Below are 19,362 nucleotides of genomic sequence, written 5' to 3'. Positions count from 1 at the left end.
GTGAAAATTTGGTAATAGAGGTAAAGCATCTTCTTTTAAGTATTATAAGCCTTGGATTAGTTATTCAGTTCTGTTGGATCCAGCACACTATGGAATCTATGGCAATGAAATTGCTGATAAATTAGCTAAAAAAGCACTGGAATTAGATCAAACAGATATTCACATTCCATTGGGCAAAGGTGATGCTGTATCATTAATTAAATCAGAGGTTATGTTAAGGTGGCAAGATGAATGGGAGTCAGAGAGCTCACCTCAAAGGGGCTAAACGGACATGAAGAAGCTGTAATAACAAGGTTGAGATTAGGTCATACTGGACTTAATTCCACTCTAGCAATAATCAGTAAAAGTAATGGTGTATGCTCTCAGTGCAAAGTTGTAGAGGATGTTAATCATGTAAGAATGTAAGAAATTTGACCAGCACAGGCAGAAATGGAAAGAACTGGATGAAGAAAATGACATTCACAATGTTTTACAGGAGCAAGGAATTGAGGGACAAAGAAGCATTTTGTAATGCATCCTAATGATACTGAACTAATTAGAAGAATTTAACCTTATATATATATATATATATATATTTATATATATATATATATATATATATATATATATATATATATATATATATATATATATATATATGCATATATATATATTCATTTATTTATTTTGTTAGTTTGTTTATTTTGTGTTGTTTTGTTTGTTTGTATGTTTCTTCTCTGAATTTATTTTTATGATATAGTATGATGTAGTATCATATGCCAACTTCCTTGTTACAAACTCCTGCGTAGTAGTCCAGTAGGTGGCGGTAAATAGTGAAAAACTATGATCCGCCATTAAACAGAAGAAGAAAAAGTGATCACAACGGGTACCCCACGTGCCGCGCCATGGCGAATCACATAAAGGTATTTCTTGGAATTATTTCGTTTGCTATCTTGGATGTATTCAAGGACATTTTGAAATTAATTTGAGCCGATCAATTTGATCAGTAGGATACATTTTCTGTTTCGGTGGGTAGGGGGTGGTAGGGCACACCTCTATGTGGACAACTATATAACGAATGTTATGATGGGCAGTGATCTATGGAAGTCACGTCAGACAGTCAATACTGGAAGCATCCCCTTAAAATCATTAACATACAAGCCAAGACGAATACTTTGCAATACTAAATCCTCGCAATACTGTATGTGATATATACACACAGACCTTGATTATTTCATGTATTTTTTATATTTCTGCCAGCCAGTTAACATTCAGCCATTTAAAGAAGGTCTTGGCAATAATATCGCTCATTGAGAACCACCTTCCCTAACGTTAGAGTAATGGATACGTGTAGTTACTTTGAAACTATTTTATAGAAAGTGTTTTACGTTTATTCGCTTTATTTACAACAGTGTTCCGGTGAACCCTTAAACATACCTTCGGTGATGACATTTGTTTTTCTATTATTAATTTGGTTCTTTCAACTTCCCATAGTGCTGTGTCTAGTGACGTTACATAACTTGTGTTATTTTAAATCGGAGGTATATGCCTTGCTGGTTACTAGAAAGCCTGTAACCCCCGTAATCCCTGTTCAATATATCATATTCTCTTATTATATCAATAATTCAGTCCCAGTAGGGCCTACTCCTTAATAGCAACGTATGATTGATGACAATGATATTCTTAACTCCAGCGAAGGTGCCGAAGGTACAGTTTTCAAATTGTAGAGCATTATTACCTGTCACTACAAGGTCATTTTCGGGACCCTCCCTTTTTATTGACCCAACAGTAATGAATGATGGACAGGAACGTGGGGGAGGGAGAGCGAGGGTTATACATGACTTAGCAAATGAGCATTAGATGGATTTGAACCACAGTCTCCACTAGGCATTTTTGCAGGAGGTGAGCCACCAAGCCGTCCAAAGATTTATATAAGTGTATCTGGTCACCAGAAACGTCTGACGGATGCTGTGAAGATCCTTGGTTCAGGGGCCTTCGTGTTCACCTCCTACCTCACCGTCACCGGAGATGAGCGTTTCTATGCCAACCAGCTCATGCCGCTTCTGCAGAGGATCGTGGAAGCCGAGACTGCCCATGTGATGGCGGTGAAACTGTTGAGTCTGGGAGTGTCCCCGCTGAACTGGTACCAGGACCCTGCCTCTCTGGTACGCACCCACATGCTCTGTCCCTGTATATCCTGTTTCTAGGTATGAACCAAAGCCCACACCCTTTGGGCCCAAGCCTTGCCATGCTTTAAATAAAGTAGAAATCGGCATGTTGGCACAGAAGAAAATGCAGCTTCGCTGTTAATATATTAAATGTATATAACATTATTGGAAATGTCTGCATTGATTTAAAGGGGACATAACACCAGGTCTAAAGCAACTGCTTTTTCAGTGCTTTATTTTTATTGTGTTGTACTTCTTGTTGTGCTGTCTTGCTCCGTTTGTGCTCTCATGAATCTGTAAAGCGTCCATTAGTGTGAGAAAGGTGCTATATAAAATGTACTTATTATTATTATAGCGCTCGCAAAAGCATTGAAGTTTTTACCAAAGCTAAATGAAGAATTCCAAGACTGCACAAGTTTTTTTCATTATTGTGCCTAACAAGAGGAAACCGCTCAGCCGAGAGGCATTTGTTTACAATTTTCCGTTTGCCTAACAAAGTCCACAAATGAATTGGACATAGTCTACTGAACTACAGGGTGGTAATCCGCCCTTATGGAGAAACAGATTTCCCTTCCGAAATTATCAAAAACCCTCAATACTATCGTTAACAATGAAGAGGTGAATGTAACATGTAGAAAACAAATACTAACATGCAGAACAGATAGTTTTGCACAAACACTTGTGCCATGTGTATTACATGTGGAAGTTAAATTTGTAGTGACAGGATGTGAATACTGTGCATAATCAGACGGAACGTAAATCTCTGTCTCCATAAAGACCGGTCACTGTTTGATTTCAAAGATGTATATTAACTCTAAGTTATTTTTACCCTTATTATATTATATAGGCTATAAGTAGCCTATATGTATATCAAATTGAATGCAGATGCTGAAATGGGACATATGACAAGTACATATGTCATGTTGTGAAAAGTAAATTTGTTTGTTGAATCAGTCAGTAATGCGCCTTGTCTATGGACAGCTGTAGTAAACCCAGAGCAGGAACAATGCACTGCATGCTCTCTTTGAGAAGCAACACAATGCAATGAAAACATCACATTAAACACTAAAATCATTGCCATTGTATTTGAAATTAGTGAATGTCCTCCTCACCCACACAGGAATTGACCGTGATGGGCAGGAAGTTCCGGAACCCCATTGGGATAGCAGCGGGCTTCGACAAGCATGGCGAGGCTGTCGACGGCTTGTTTAAAGTGGGCTTCGGCTTTGTAGAGGTGGGCACTATCACCCCCAGACCGCAGGAGGGAAACCCAAAGCCCCGCGTGTTCAGACTACCGGCGGACCAAGCCGTCATTAACAGGTAGGCTCATGACTCCAAGCCACCATTAATCAAGTAATTTGTATTGCCCTTAATCACAGATATTACGAACATGGTGCTTAGAGGTGCCAATGGTCCTAAATCGTGTCATTCAAGCCGTTCATCCCAGTCCGTTAACGGTTAGGCCTGCAGTGATGGTAATAGGTCTCTGGTTAAGTATGGATTCCCGCTTTTCTAGCGGGTTTTACATGCGCATAAAAGTTCAAATATTCCCGAACTTTTCAACGCGGGGAGTCAAACCACATGTCATTTTCACAATTGCCCCAGGCAGGCAATCAAATCAAGCAGAGATGTGGGCTTTAATGTTTGTTTTAATCTTGGGCTGATTGTCACCTAGGGTTGTGACCGACATCACGATGAAGCGCCACCATCATGATGCCAATCCCCCGCCCCCACCCCCCTGTCAGACATACACTAATCTTAGTAGTTAACCAAAAACTTTGCAGGGATTGCTCTGTAAATCAAATTGAGAAAATAACGAATGCATATGCATGCTATATTTAATACGTTGGCCTATTCCAGAGACGAGACGTGTTAAATCTGTGAAAATACCTTGTCAGGCTACTAGGGATGGGCAAAGCGATTATTTTCCGGGAATCAGTTCTTTCAGTTCCGTTCACTATCATGATTCGTTCGTTTTATTAATTCGTTCGATAGTTTGTTAAGTCGGATGATTTGTTACGTCATTTGCAAGGGAATCGGAAATTATGGAATAAATGTTAATCAATATGCATGTAGCCTACTGCTTTCTAATGTTCTGGTGAAATTATCCAGGTTAAGTGTAAATATTAAGCATGTATATAAAGCACATACATGCCTTTTTTTTCATTAATATCCTTCGTACATAATGGGGTGCAGTAAGAATTAAATGGCGTCTTCCAAGTAGCGCTAATAAGCAGTGAAGCACGTTAGCAACTAGACCAAACGACTCATAATGGTAGGTAAAAACAATACTTTATTAAATCATGCAATTGTGATGTAGAACAAAAGAAAAAGAAAACATGAAGTGCTTGCATGATATAGAAACCAACAGCGATCGTTAGTTAACTTGTGTGGTGGTGCCTTATCATTTGTTTACCCATGGGCAATGGCAGCGCGATTGCTACCTGCTCTCATTGGCTGAATCGATGAGAACGTTTTAGACTCAATCAATATAAGGTCACGGGGAGATGAAGCTCTGTTCGTTTGTATATTTTATTTACGTGACCATATTTTTGTCATAGTTCGGTTTTGTGTTTCAGTTCTCGTCGTTCAACTTCGGGATTTGTTCGTTCCGACCGAATCGTTTGCGACAGACCCATCACTACACAAATAATTATTGATCTTGATATTTTCAGCCTCTTGTCTTTTTTACATGTCTTACACTGTACATTTAACCTGTCAATTAGCTCTTCTGTGGCTACTGCACTGAAGCATCAGTTTAAGATTAGGTATGTGAACAATGTGTCGAATGAACGATCGATTCTCGACTCGTACTCAAGTCGACTCTAAAAATTGTAATCATAAAACCTTTTTTTTTAAGAGATATGCTGCCCATAAGCGTAGTCGAGGGGAAGATTACACAGTGCCATGTCGCCAAACTATGAAACAGCGAAGCAGCATCCTTCCTCAGTGACACATTTAGCCTATTCTAAATTGACATGGACATTGTAAACGTTCACAATCCTGATCTATGCTCTGTGCTATTTTGTTTATCAGCATTTCTATTAACTTCTGCGTGGCGCACACACAAGGTCATGAAGATTCGTCGTCTGCCCATCTTTAGTGCGTATCACACATGAGCAGATCTTGGACACAACTTCAGTGGTGACCCTTGGCTGTCCAATCCTCGGGTCATAAGTGTGCTGCAAATCGCCAGATAGGCGAAGTAGTACCCTTTTTAGCTATGAACGCTATTGTTTCAACTTTTTCTTTTACCTTGCGTGCAAAAGCCCAGATGAAAATCCCGGATGAGTAATTAGTTAGGTTAGTAAAATGCCGAAATTATAGTTATTATGTAGAAAAAAATATTTCACACACCACTATAGTAGAACAATGGTTACAAAATCTGCGGTAGTATCCAACGAGTCCCAAGAAACGCACATGTTCTTTCTTATTTGCTGGATGAGGGTAGGCCTGAATGGCAAACTAACCCTGCATCACCACTTTGCCCATGTAAGAAACAGTAGCTCATCATAGTAGCTCTTCATTAAACACTGAAAGGTGGCTGGCATGTTACGCAAATCAAAAGCATGATTAACTTGTTTTTTGTTGAAACCGTTTTGTATTTATAGACAATGTGTTTGTCGTGACTGCAGGCCTAGCCTGTCTGTAAACTGGTGGTAGTATTGCGATGTAAGGAGCTTTGGTTATTTTGGATTTGCTCCATAAAAGTGTGATTTTTAATAAATGAAATAATAGGACTTTCACTAAACATCTGTTGTTCTTGACAGGCTACATGTTTGTCTAGACCTGTAGGTAGGCCTATCTTACTAATATAATATTATTATAACTTTATTCAAGACCCAGGAAGGTCCACAAAGACAACACAGTACATATATGGGAAGAAAAAAAAAATATATATATATATGCATACATAAAAAACATTTAAGAAGGATGCAAATGAGGCATTACCAATTATAATACAAACGCATTTAAAAAATTCGGGTCCAATGTTTCCAGAAGCTAGTATACCTTGTGATACCAGGCCTGTCGCCCAAGTTGCTCCTCCACACTTGGTCCAGTGTGCATATGCCCCGTGCAAGTTGTTCAATAAACAAAGTTTTCGCCGTTTTCCAGCAATACCTAGTTTTTTTTATCCCCCTGTCGCACGGAAGTAACGACTCGGTCACCAATCAACGGATGGCGTGTGTAGCTCCATCTTTTCGGCACCCTTTTAGAAGGCTTTTTATCCTGAGTACCGTAATGGCGCGTTTCCACTGCAGGGTGCGGAACGGATCGGATCGCAAAGGTGCGGATCGGGTCGCGTTTCCACCGCCAAAAGTGGGCGTGACCCGGACTTAGCCGTACCCGTTTTGGCCTCGTTTTCAGGACTCCTCCATTGAAGTACTGAAAACTAGACGAGACGCCTGAAAGGGTCCCGGGAAATTCTAGCTACACGCCCCCTCCGTTGATTGGTCGACAGAATCATCACTTCCGGGCGACGCAGGGATAAATACAAACAAACAGTAGCCTTGAGGTATTATTCTTTACAATTAACATGTCACGTAAAACGCTTGCTTTGGCGAACAAGGAGGTGGAGACGTTCGTCTGCATTCTTGGGGATGAAGACGTTGTTTACGATGTTTACGTAGCTGCTGCGGCGATCGACATCCGGCCTGCCTTAAAGGGTACTGTCAGCGGTGGAAACGCGACCTTGAAATTGAGCTGGGCTATACCGCCCCCTCCCTACCGCACCTTTGCGATCCGATCCGTTCCGCACCCTGCAGTGGAAACGCGGCATAACATAGCAGCGGCTCAGCGCGCTTAATGCCGGACTCTAACCAACTTTTGGCAGAGGAAACGCAAACAGTACTGCACCTTACCGCACAGAACCGCCTAGTGGGAATGCGCCATTACAGAGGCCTACGCGCTTACATACGCAGAAGTTTAATATTGCTCTCCTCCTTGAGCCTCCCAAAATGTCTTGCAATATTGATATCCCCTCTCTCCCCTGCCAATGTTTTAGTTGTTTTATTTTAAAATGTTTTGTGTGTAGGCTATGTCAAGTCTACTCCTTACCTCAGCCAATTGGTGTCCCAGTTACATTTTATGTTTTTTCATTTCTAATTCTACTTCTTTCTGACATTTACCATTTTCCAACTCCATCTTTAACATAAGCAGCTCTTTTTGCTGTTCAAAAGTAAGCCCATCGACTCACCTTTATCGTCCTCCAAGATTCCCTTTTCTTGTAAATTTACTTTAAGGATGTTCTTTAGTTTCCTTAACCTATTTGTTCCAATTACCCTTTGAAAATTCTCAGCGTTGTTCAACAGTTGCTCCTTGGTGCATTGGTGAAGCAGAGGTTCCGATGGACACTTAGTAAACTCTTCAACAGACATCTTAGTGTCACTTTAGCAAACCCAATCCAACAATGTGAAACTAACAAAGCTACTCCCTACTTTTAGACTTGTAAACAACCTGGATCCTATCAAACCTATCTAACTAACTTAGCCCTAGTTGTTGGGCCATTAGGGGTGTGTGTGTGTGTGTGTGTGTGTGTGTGTGTGTGTGTGTGTGTGTGTGTGTGTGTGTGTGTGTGTGTGTGTGTGTGTGTGTGTGTGTGTGTGTGTGTGTGTGTGTGTGTGTGTGTGTGTGTGTGTGTGAGTGATGGATTTCTCAACCTATATAGCCTAGTGAAGATAAGCTTACACTGTGTCCTTTCACCAAAATATCCAAGGTATTTAGAGGAATAATAACTGTATACTGGAGCAATCAAGTTCAGATTTTTCTGTCTCATTCACTCCCCTCTCTCCCTTATACAAACGCACACACACAGCTCCAAGTTGTCTCTCTATCATGCATTGCTGCTCCTTTCTCCCGTCATAAGAACGGAACTGTATGTAAGTGTGGCTATCTGTGACGCTGCGTGGCTTTTTAAAAAAGTTGGTCTACGGCTCTGTAGATGGCTTTTTAATTTTAGTCATTGAAAAAATATGTATGTCTCAGAAACCAGAGTCAATCCTGTGTTTCTGTTCTCCGCTGTGGTGTCCACAGCACGGAGCTCCAGTAACGTTACAGGACAGCAGTGGATTATTTTAGCTTGTACTGTATTCCAAGTTTAGCGACCACACCAGTTTCGTCTTAGCTGATAATATAGCTTTAAAAAAATAGTTGTTGTCATCAAAAATAGATTGTTATTTCGAAAAAGGAATTGATTCGTCTTGTTTTCGTCAGTGAAATCATGTCGAAAACTAGGACGATAATTATTCGTCAATGAAATTAACACTGTTCCAAATGAGGGTTAGTCTTCCAGGATAGTATTGAGTATACTAGCACGCACTACAGCCTCACAAAACGATAATTACCTGCATTGAAAGTAAGGTGGAATGTCGAATAGTGTTTTAGAGAGACCTGTTTTCTCTAAATTACAATCGTATATCAAGAACTGATCAAATGGCATAGATATGTGGATGATCGCATAAGTCATATAACCATGTTTAAAGCTTAAATTTTATAAAGCTTAAAGTTAGGATATTTGGTGTGTTTGGATATAATATTAGTGTAAGGCTGAGAACAAGAGAGTGCAGTTTGGTCTCGATTAATGGTCTGCTTAGTATGTAATGTTTGGTGTTTGTGGTGTCCTATAGGTATGGGTTCAACAGCTGTGGTCTGCTTGAGGCTCAACATAGGCTGAAGACTAGGGAGGCGTCCCAGCAGCAGCTTAGGAAAGGTAGGAGGAGAGAGGAAACAGCCCTGGTGCCTGCCTACTTCTCTAATAAACTCTCTCATCCTTTATACTGTAGTACACATCATGTATGTGTCTCAAGTCATTCCTCTCACCATTACTTCATTTTCCTCATAATCTCCACCTCCTCCAAGCCGGATCTCCCATATCTTTTTATAATCTCTGATGCCTCAATTTACTAGTCCTTAAACAATTCAAACAGTCTCTCTCTCTTTCGCTCCCTTGCTTCCTCGCTAGTGTTGAGCTGCGACAGAAACAATCAGTGCAAACTAGGAAAAATAAAATCTCTCTGATGGCGATTCACTCTATAGTTTTTTTCATTCAATGTTTTTATTGCTCCCTTGTGATGGAACAGGATTATTCGCCAGTTTGCCGCAACTTCTGTTGCCGAAGCTTTCCATATAAATTGAAATGTACAGGTGAATCAAACGACCCATGAAGATTATCTGACAAGAGGAAAGATACGAGGGTAAACATTGGTGCGCATTCCAAAGACAAAGAGCAATTAAGCAGCTAGGAACTACTATTAGCCAAAGAAGCACCATTTGGCTCAATTATTGGAATAATAGTACAAACAACAGTATTAATAGCCTGCTTTATTATTTTGATTATACTGTTGGAAAACGTCATATCAATGTCGATAGTGTAACAGTATTATATGATAGCACAATGCAGTTAGTCGTAATAATTGTAATCCTTGTGCTTCTTTGAATGAGATCGTGTTCCTATGTAGTCTTAGCCTGTCCTGTTTCAGCTTCAAGAACGTCGTCGGGAAGCACAGGGGAGATACTGTATTCTCCAGGAGATCCCTAGTCACACCATACGTCGGTTCACTCAGTAAACTGGCAACAAGACACGGGAAACTCCTCTGTGATGCTGCCGCTTTATTTGCTTAGATGGAGATCACTGTACATTTGCTAATGCTGCATTAACAAACGAACACCCAGTTTTTCATTACTCTCTGCTACTAAACGCGTCTTTTCTCTCTCTCTCTCTCTCTCTCTCTTGCTTCCCCACTCACTCTGCATACGCGGTTTCTCTCTCACTAGCTTCACTGCTCACTCCACACGCATACTACACACACTGGCGCAGCTATCCTCTCAAAGAGATGCGCTACTCTTGCAACAGTAGGCTGTCAATCACTGTAATCGACACATAATGAGTAATTAAACAAGTTTTGCGCTTTTCATGATCCCATGTTGATTTTAGTCGATCATAACCAGAGACCAGGGCACGGTTAAAAGTAACTTCATAACCAGAGACCAGGGCACGGTTAAAAGTAACTTTTTTCAACCCTTGCCCGGAAACTTCCCTAAAAACATTTTGAATCGTCCCGGATTTTTCCCAACAATCATTTTCTACATTTGGAGTTGTTACTTAGGCCTACTGATAATATAATAAAAATTCACTATGTTGATAAAATAATATATTTGTTAAATTTAAAATGCTCATCATCATGAGCAGTTCTAACTGGAGAGAAAGTGAAATCCGCAAGCTGCTGATCATGTCTTGTTCAGACTACATGATTTTGCCCCGATTCTTTCGTCGCAGACAAATTTGCGAGTAGTAGGCGGCGTAGGCCTACACGATTTTGGAAAGTCGGCGACGAGACTAGGTCTTGGAATGTGACTTGCTTGCGATTTCTTTTTGTCTGCGACGTTTGAAAACCTCAAGACCAAGAGTTTGGCATGCAAGAAATTTTGGGGAATTGCAATGATGTATTCATTGTTGACATGGAAGGAACCCCGCCACCAGTTGTGCGAGGGAATACCACAAACAGCTGGAGCTGTTACTAACTAGTAAAGAACTACCTAGTAAAGTAAAGACTAGTAGAGATGCCTGGTTGGCGTTCATACCCACAGACACCTTGGTTTATCCACGGGTTGGGTGGATTGCGTGGAAAAAAAGTAATAGGCTAATTGGATGAATTGCGGGTGGGTCGCGGTTGAAATCAATAAATAATAGGTAGGTTAACGTATTGACCAGACAAATGGAAAACGGACAAATTTGACATATATTTTATATCTCCCTGCTTGTGGAATGCGCGAACATCTCCGCTCGTCCGCTGGTTTTCCATAAGCATTCCACTGTGCGATCATCCCTGCTGCATAATGCATATGCCCTCACACGCATTGTTGAAATCATATGGATGCTTTATTCTTCTATGTGGCTTTTAGTAAATGATCGGGCTATAATAAGACCACGTTGGCTATGTAATCGTTGACAACGGGGCATTTCATAGTGGTTGGATATTTTAGCATGCCGGCAGGCTTTGGTCGGGCCGCGGAACACGCAACTCAAAATCGGGACTGTCCCTGCAAAACCGGGACGTCTGGTCACACTAACATGATCGGGCGGCTGCGGGTATCAATTGTTGAAAACCTTGCTTCGGGTAGATATTGATGTTAGGCAGCGGGTGCGGATGACATTGCAGCTCATCCACACTTCTCTACTAACTAGACTTCACTTCACTACGCAGAGGACCGCCATCATAATGCCTAATGAGGAACTCGGGATCCATTGTCATTTACACTTTGTTGCTGCGTGTCTCGTGAACGATACAAAGTAAAGAATCTAGAGCATCGCACCCTCGAATCTTGTGTGGCCAGTCTCCGACCAGACAATCCCGATTTCCTGGCTCTGTGATCGCATAGTGTGACATGTTAAATCGTGTAGTTTGAACCAGCCAGAGAAGGTGATGCAGCCTTTTCCAGTGAACCAAGAAAGCCCGCTCTGTGGCAAATCGGGGATTTTACCCCCTCGGTTTTACACAGGAAGAGATAAGATGGTGAAATCGCCGGGTGCGCCAAGCCGCGACAGAACTAGCTTGGCAGTGTAAAGAGGCCGTCACCATTGTTGCAAGCAGTCCCTGCGTCTCACTGAACAACACAAACGCGAGCGCGCAAGCCAATTGAACCATCGTCCAATCGTCCTTTTTCCATTTACCTTTTCACATAAGTCTTTTCCACTGACCGTCATTCCGTTCTGGTTCGCAGAAAGTGTACATTTAAACAGAAAAATGAAGTCAGTGCCCACAAAATTCTCTTCATCTCGATGTCGACCCGAGAGAGAATATTGATCAATTAATTACGTGTTTATAATCACGTCCCCGGGACGACGAGACGTCGTTCATTTTTAATCCCTGCAGGGACAAATGGTAGGGGGCAGTGGAGTTATATATATATATATATAACGCCCCACACACACACACACACACACACACACACACACACACACACACACACACACACACACACACACACACACACACACACACACACACACACACACACACACACACACACACACACACACACACACACACAGTGGCAGAGTTGTAATCAGGGGAGTCGGTAGAATTCCTGGTGGGCCGTTAACGTTTCGGGGCTGTCGGGCTGATGACTGCGGTTTAACAATATTGCGTTTATAAAAGTTCCTTGCAGCGCCGTCCGCCAGCCTGAGCTATGCTTCCGCAACCTCTCACTCACTCAACAGACGCAACGCTCACAAACTGTGAACGTTTCCTGACATGTTTTGTGCATGTCTACCTCAGTGTGCCTGTTTGAGATTCTATATGTGTGTTTCTATATGTGTGTTTCTCTGTGTAATGCATGTAATTATGTGGATATGACGTTTGTCCTGTATTTGTGCGTCTATGTCATCTGGTGTGTGTGTGTGTATAATTGTGGGTCTCTCTGTGTCTAGCTGGCCTGCCGCTTGGCATCAATCTGGGGAAGAACAAACTTTCCCAGGATGCATCAGCAGACTTCATGGAGGGGGTGCGGGTGATGGGCCCCCTGGCGGACTACCTGGTGGTCAACGTGAGCAGTCCCAACACACCTGGCCTCAGAGACCTGCAGGGGAAGGCACACCTGCACACACTGCTTCATAAGGTATCGTATGGGAGGACACCTCTGCGCCCCTAAAGCTGGATCGTTTGGCTAGTGTGAGCACTTCAAACGTACTCAAGCCCACTTCAATTCTGTGGCCTGGGCACACTTCGGAGAGGTGTGCTCAGGCCACGGTACAGATGCTAATGAGCCGACACACGCACACGCACGGCTATGCAACCTGAGCTGGATGACGTATAGTCCATGCGACCCTTCTTTCCCATTAAACAACAAACATGACGGCAAGCAGTTCAAGAGTGGTTTCACGTTGGTGCAATAGCAAAGTTGAGTTTTTGATCCAAAACCCCACGTTCGTCACGGCGCAGGCTTTCTTGGTTACTTGCAGAATAAGTTCACGTCTGAGTGTAAGCTTCAAACGCGATTAACTATTTACAAGTGCAAAAATGCCAACATATTCTTTATTTTGCTGACGACTAGTTTTTTCTCCCGACAAAAGCCTCGTAAGGCCAGTTCCTCTGCGTCTCTCGTAGATCGCACCACCTTTCAACGTCTTTGTTTAATACGACTGCATCACATTTTCTCACATGATCAGCAGCTCGCAGCTTTCTTTCTCTCCAGTTAGAACTGCTCATGATCATAGTTGTAATGCATTCATTGTGTCTACACTTGAGATAAATATGTGTGTCTTTGTCTTTGATAAAAGAAAACTATGGGGGGGGGGGGGGGGGGGGTTGCAACTGTACTTGAGTAAGGTACAGGTGTCAAACAGACTTGCGCACAGTACAGATGGCCTAGTGGGAGGGTGCCCCCATAAGGTATCACTTTGGAGGAGGGGAGCCTAAGCTCCATGAGGTAGAAGAGGCCATATTGTCTGAACAGTTCTAACCAACATCAAGGTCGCCCGCGCAGTCATAAAACAGCAGTCATTTTGCAATACTATAAGATAAGGTAAGATAAGAAATAACTACACTTTATTGATCGCAGACAGCAAAGGAGGATGCCACAGTAGGAAATACAGGGCGGTAGTAGAATAAGTGTTAGTCAAACTATTTACCAAAACTTGCCATGGAAGACAACATGGAGCTGCTGCGATGTCCTGCCCCTCACATCGGCAGTGAATCAGAAAATATACACATATAACATGAATAACAGCACTTTCTATGTTGTGTATAATGATGTTTATGTGTATAAGTGTATACGACGGGTCGGCTTAGCTCAGCCTGCTAGTTCGATCCCCAGATCCTCCTAGCTGAGTGTCCCTGAGCAAGACACTTAACCCTAACTGCTCCTGACGAGCTGGCTGTCGCCTTGCATGGTTGGATATAAGCGTCTGCTAAATGCCCTAATTGTAATTGTAATGTTGGTGAACCCAATTGTTTATGTTGGTGAAACAGGTGCTGAAGGAGCGAGATGCCCTGCAGTGTGAGAGGAAACCTCCAGTGTTAGTGAAGATCGCCCCAGACCTCTCTCCTCAAGACATGCAAGACATCGCCGAAGTCGTAATAGAGGTCAGCCTTCATCTGTGCTAAATGGTAACAAGAATGGCATTGTCAAGAATGGCATTCTGCGTTTACTCGTTTCGTATAAAACACACTATTTTTGGATGTTGCTATTTTTTAGACTGGTCGAAAACGGAGGGGGGGGGGGGGGGGGGGGGGGGGGAGAGAGAGAGAGGAGAGAGAGAGGAGAGAGATGAGAGAGAGAGAGAGAGAGAGAGAGAGAGAGAGAGAGAGAGAGAGAGAGAGAGAGAGAGAGCGAGAGGAGAGAGAGAGAGAGAGAGAGAGAGAGAGAGAGAGAGGAGAGAGAGAGAGAGAGAGAGAGAGAGAGGAGAGAGAGAGAGAGAGAGAGAGAGAGAGAGAGAGAGAGAGAGAGAGAGAGAGAGAGAGAGAGAGAGAGAGAGAGAGAGAGAGAGAGAGAGAGAGAGAGAGATCATTTTTCCTAGTTTGTCGTTGGTGTGTTCATTTTCAGCTGGGCGTGGATGGCCTGATGGTGTCGAACACCACCGTCTCCAGGCCCCCCACCCTCAAGGACCCTCGCTGGTCAGAGACGGGGGGTCTTAGTGGAAGGCCTCTTCGGGAGCTCTCCACCGACACTGTCCGAGAAATGTTCAGGCTCACTGGCGGTATGAAGGGGTGGTCCCCAAAAACACAAGTCCAACTCCACCTCTAAGATAGTGATTATTAAATCCGGTCTCACTGAAAGTTTTACAATTTAAGTTTTTTTAGAATGGGAATCTAGTAAGCAATTATGCTTACTGTATCTAGTGTTTAATTTCTAGTTTACCCACTGCGCTACGTTTTGTTGCGGTTTTCCAGGTAAGGTGCCGATTGTTGGGATTGGTGGGGTGGCCAGTGGCCAGGATGCTCTGAATAAGATCCGAGCTGGAGCCTCCCTGGTCCAGCTCTACACAGCCTTCACCTACCAGGGACCCCCCCTGGTCACCAGGATCAAACGGGAGCTACATCAGCTGCTGCAGTAAGTTGGTGGATCGAGGGGTCTGCGTTAGTAGGCCTTCTGCAGAACCCCCCCCCCTCCATGATAAGGAACATGCCTTACAAGCCATTCCAGGCCATTTTTATTGTCAAGTAATTTTCATTTTTATAGTTCTTAATCACAGTTCTGTTCTCAAATGCCTTTACAGACAATTCATTTAGGACACCCCCTAACCCCTGCTCACCAAAGGGCCAGAAAAACAACCTTAATTATCAAGAATAAACAGATTTGGGAATTGTATACAGTCACTTGCTGCAATTGTAATCAGGCAGTCACTTACTGCAAGTGTAATTGAATGTAAAGAAAGTGGACCTAAAAACAAAAATTATCTTTGACATGAATGTATGAATGTAATGTTGACATTCTGTGGGCAAAACCTTTCATAATCAAAGTTTAAAAAAAAGAGCGTGCATTAATACCTCAATTTGTATTATTCGCATTAAAACAAGATTGCGTTAATGCGTAATTAAACTTGGGTAAACTTGCCCAGCCCTAGTGTGTGTGTATGTGTGTATGTATGTATGTATGTATGTATGTATGTATGTGTGTGTGTATATATATATATATATATATATATATATATACACTAAGAAAAGTGTTCAATACTTATTTTCCCCGTGTGAGTTTCTGTGTGCATAAACCTTTTCTGCAACCCTCCCCAGGGACCAGGGATTCAGCTGCATAGCCGAGGCGGTGGGAGCTGACCACCGTGGGGCGTCAGAGGCTCAGTCCCCACCAACACACGGCACCAACCAGGCACACCAGGCCCAAGAGACCCCGGTCTCAACAATGGTACCCCTGGTACCAGCAGCCGTCTCTACCAGCTCCGCAGGCGAAGTGAACCAGGGCGCTGCAGCGATTCCAAACCAAGGAGAGGCTTTCCGTACAGTCTGACAGACAGGGAAGTAGTCAGACTGACCCTTGACGACCAGCTGGGGAACGGCTGGTGGGTGTTGAAGGCTTCTGAACCACATGCCAAAAAAATACACCGTCCGTTTTGTTTTTCTTTTCTTCTTTTTTTCGGTGTTAATGAAATACAGGTCCTTTCATTATTCTGGGGTCCACAGACCAGCTGTCTGTGTAAGGCTTTAGTGTAACTATGGCTTGATAAAGTGATCCTTGGGTGTCTTATGGATTTAGTTGTAGATGGGTTTTCACGATGCAATACTACGTACCATTTGAGAATGAATACAAATGAATGGCCTAACATAATGTTCTGGATGAAACAGTAATTCCTCCATATAGTTGATCACAAAATAAATAAAGTATGAATCAGATATACCGTTGTAATATTGTTATTCAAAATGCAATGCAAAACTAGGGTAACCTGGACTTGGCTATGGATATGTGCTATGAAGACCTTAATGGATATTGAATTAACATCATACACTAGTCAGTTATAGTAAGCAGTAGGCATGTCAAACATTAAACGTTGACTATAAGGACCAGTTGGTGTCAGGTTTGAGATAAAGGATCTCACTCAAGGGCACCTGGTCGACCTCTCAAGGTGCTAGTTGAAGTTGTTGCAGCCATAGGCCTACCTCAGGGCATACATTTTCACGGAAATGTACCCAATCCTGCGTGAGCATACGCAGCTCATCATCAGTGTTTTGCTTTTAATAGGACATAGCCACTGATGAATGAAATTACGTACTCAAAGCTGTTCTCTCCGTTATGCGTGAATGACGCTTCGGTACACTGGTCATTTACATGTAAAACAGGCCTCATTCTTTTGATTGAGGCATTAATCAGAGGCACATCTCCATTACTGGAAGCATCGCTAGATTTAGGTGTATGATAGCTGGTCGTGTCCAAAGGTGGCTGATTTTCATTGTCCGTGATATCTGTTGATGCGCTGGCCATGTTGAGAAAAATGTGCAATGCCGACGACTGCTGAATGTTTTTGTATTCATGGATAGCGCCCACCTGCAACCTTTTAAAGGGGACATATTATACCACCAGGTGTGAGTGTGATCAGCCTTACAAGCCGTTTCGAAAATCTGCCCCATATGACATCACTAGAGGGCGTGTCCACCTAGATCACACTCGCACCAGGTGGTATAATATGTCCCATTTAAACTTTTTTTCTAAACGCAATGCCCCCCCCTTTTAACGAACGAACACACACACACACACACACACACACACACACACACACACACACACACACACACACACACACACACACACACACACACACACACACACACACACACACACACACACACACACACACACACACACACACTGTTTAACCACTCACAGAGCCCCCACAACTTCCGGTCTGGGACCCAATGCATCCCACAGAGTAACCACGCACACACATCCGGCGCACACATCCGGCACAGAGGCCACCACTACTTCCTGTCTGGGACCGTAAATATGCACGATCAAATGTACCCCAAACTGGGGTATGTGATTTACTTCTAACATGATGATAACCTTTGCTTGTAAAGATACGTAAATAGTTGATTAACATTTGGCCATACATTTGTATAATATTTCACTGCCTTTGTAACATACTGCCAGGCAACTTTTGAAAAACTTTGAGTAGAAATCGCTCTGGTTTAAACAGAGGTCTCCCTACCAGTCAGCAGCCACGACCATCTCTGCTGCTTAGCTTAAAGGGGAACTTCTCTCATTTGCATTAAGCTTTGTATCGATCCCATGGACATATTAAAGAAATGCATTTAATTTGTGAACTGCATTTTCTTTTCAACAAGGAACTCTCTGTAGCCAATCAGATGCCTCCCTCGTTTTCAGTCAATCACATGACTGCAGTACTGACCTCGCCTCCGAGCTTCCCGGTTCCCTAGGTCAAATGTCTATGGGAAATAGCATGGGGTTTTTGAATGATCGTACATAACAATCTCTAGGTAGTAAAAGCGTTTTGAACTACACACTTTTCCCATCTAGTTTCGGCTGGGTTTTGGGATTGTCATTGCCGGTAAAGTATGAAACGATTATTAATGCTACTTTAACGGCACTGACAATCTAAAAACCCAGTCATTGCAGTCATGTAATTGGCTGAAAACGAGGGAGGTATCTGATTGGCTGCAGAGTTCCTTGTTGAAAAAAATGCATTTGTGAATCCAGCCACATCAGGAGAGTCTCAAAAATCCACATATAAATACAGACCCACCCACCGACTCAGACACAAATACAAACAAGTTCACAAATGAAAAGAGTCTTGTAAATTCAAGTTTAAGTTTGTATATAAATGTAACAACATCCATTATTATCCATTATCATCCATTATCCAATACATTTTTGATGAAAATTGCAAAGATTTTTTTAATTCATATATGTATGCATTTATATTACATTTATTTAAAAGAAGACACTTGTGTGGGGATCAGAAATGTGTTTGTGAAACTTTTTTGTTTATTGATTTATTTTACATTTATACATACCGATATCCATTTGTGTCTGCATTGAAATGTATTGTGAGAAGAGAGTAATTTATGTATAAATCACAAAATACATTTGTGAATCCTTCTGTGCATTATTTATTATGAGACTGTTCTGACCCCATACTCCATGGCCTGCAAAAAAAGTTGAGAAATGTTCACATTTTCAGGCTGCAACAGATCCGTTGGCCAATCAGATCCCGGTTATGGAAATACACTCCACGCGACTACTGGATCTATTTTGCAATAACAAGCAGGAAGAAGCAGGAAAAAATCTGTCCCGTTATATTTTTTGAAAGAAATGTTGAATCATAGGATCCGGTTCAATCCGGATTTAAGATGTGGAAAAGCCTTGGATGAAGCTGGGAAGAATAAAACACACGGTTTCCACACAGCGGTAATCCACAGGGAAAATAAAAAAATTATCGGGGTTAACCCCTATTGGTCGGTATTAATTTCCCAACCTTGTATTAGCGATTTCGTGCTGATGCGCACAAACGCTAATCTATTGAATCTTGTCCCCGAGCATGATTGCCCGACTTTTTTCGTGCTATACAGAACGAAATGTAAACCAATGCATTCTGAATGGGACCGTTTATCAGGAGAGAGAGAGAGACTTCGGAAGGGGTGTGCGCAGATAGTACATTGCACCCTCTAGTTTTTAAGCAGACTTCCTCAAAAACTGAAACGAACGTGCTCCACAGAACGCACGGTTCTCATACAATTAAAGTGCTCCA

General features: G+C 42.4%; 1 protein-coding gene across 3 annotated transcripts; it reads left to right on the top strand.

The window, feature by feature from the left end:
* The first annotated feature begins 833 nt into the window (after window positions 1-833).
* Window positions 834-19,048, top strand: dhodh (dihydroorotate dehydrogenase). 3 transcript variants are annotated; one of them, XM_056608222.1, is made up of 9 exons: window positions 834-902; window positions 1,932-2,144; window positions 3,268-3,467; window positions 8,774-8,856; window positions 12,577-12,764; window positions 14,117-14,230; window positions 14,691-14,844; window positions 15,038-15,197; window positions 15,878-19,048. In XM_056608222.1, the coding sequence occupies exons 1-9, from the start codon at window positions 885-887 to the stop codon at window positions 16,107-16,109; spliced, it is 1,362 nt and encodes a 453-aa protein (XP_056464197.1). In that variant the 5' UTR covers window positions 834-884; the 3' UTR covers window positions 16,110-19,048. The 3 variants fall into 3 exon arrangements, with proteins under 3 accessions (XP_056464197.1, XP_056464198.1, XP_056464199.1); XM_056608223.1 differs by lacking the exon at window positions 834-902 and adding an exon at window positions 910-1,007; XM_056608224.1 differs by lacking the exon at window positions 834-902 and adding an exon at window positions 1,027-1,180.
* The last annotated feature ends 314 nt before the right edge of the window (window positions 19,049-19,362 follow it).

This window comes from Gadus chalcogrammus, chromosome 14 (genome assembly GCF_026213295.1).
Source record: "Gadus chalcogrammus isolate NIFS_2021 chromosome 14, NIFS_Gcha_1.0, whole genome shotgun sequence".
In the NCBI taxonomy this organism is placed as follows: Eukaryota; Metazoa; Chordata; class Actinopteri; order Gadiformes; family Gadidae; genus Gadus; species Gadus chalcogrammus.
Note: the sequence above shows the minus strand (reverse complement) of the source record. Positions and strands in the feature narration are given on the sequence as shown.

Excerpts from the sequence above, each read along its gene's own strand:
- dhodh (XM_056608222.1), top strand. Across the intron at positions 3,468-8,773 it reads GACCAAGCCGTCATTAACAG|GTATGGGTTCAACAGCTGTG; the intron begins GTAGGCTCATGA and ends GGTGTCCTATAG. Across the intron at positions 14,845-15,037 it reads AATGTTCAGGCTCACTGGCG|GTAAGGTGCCGATTGTTGGG; the intron begins GTATGAAGGGGT and ends GCGGTTTTCCAG.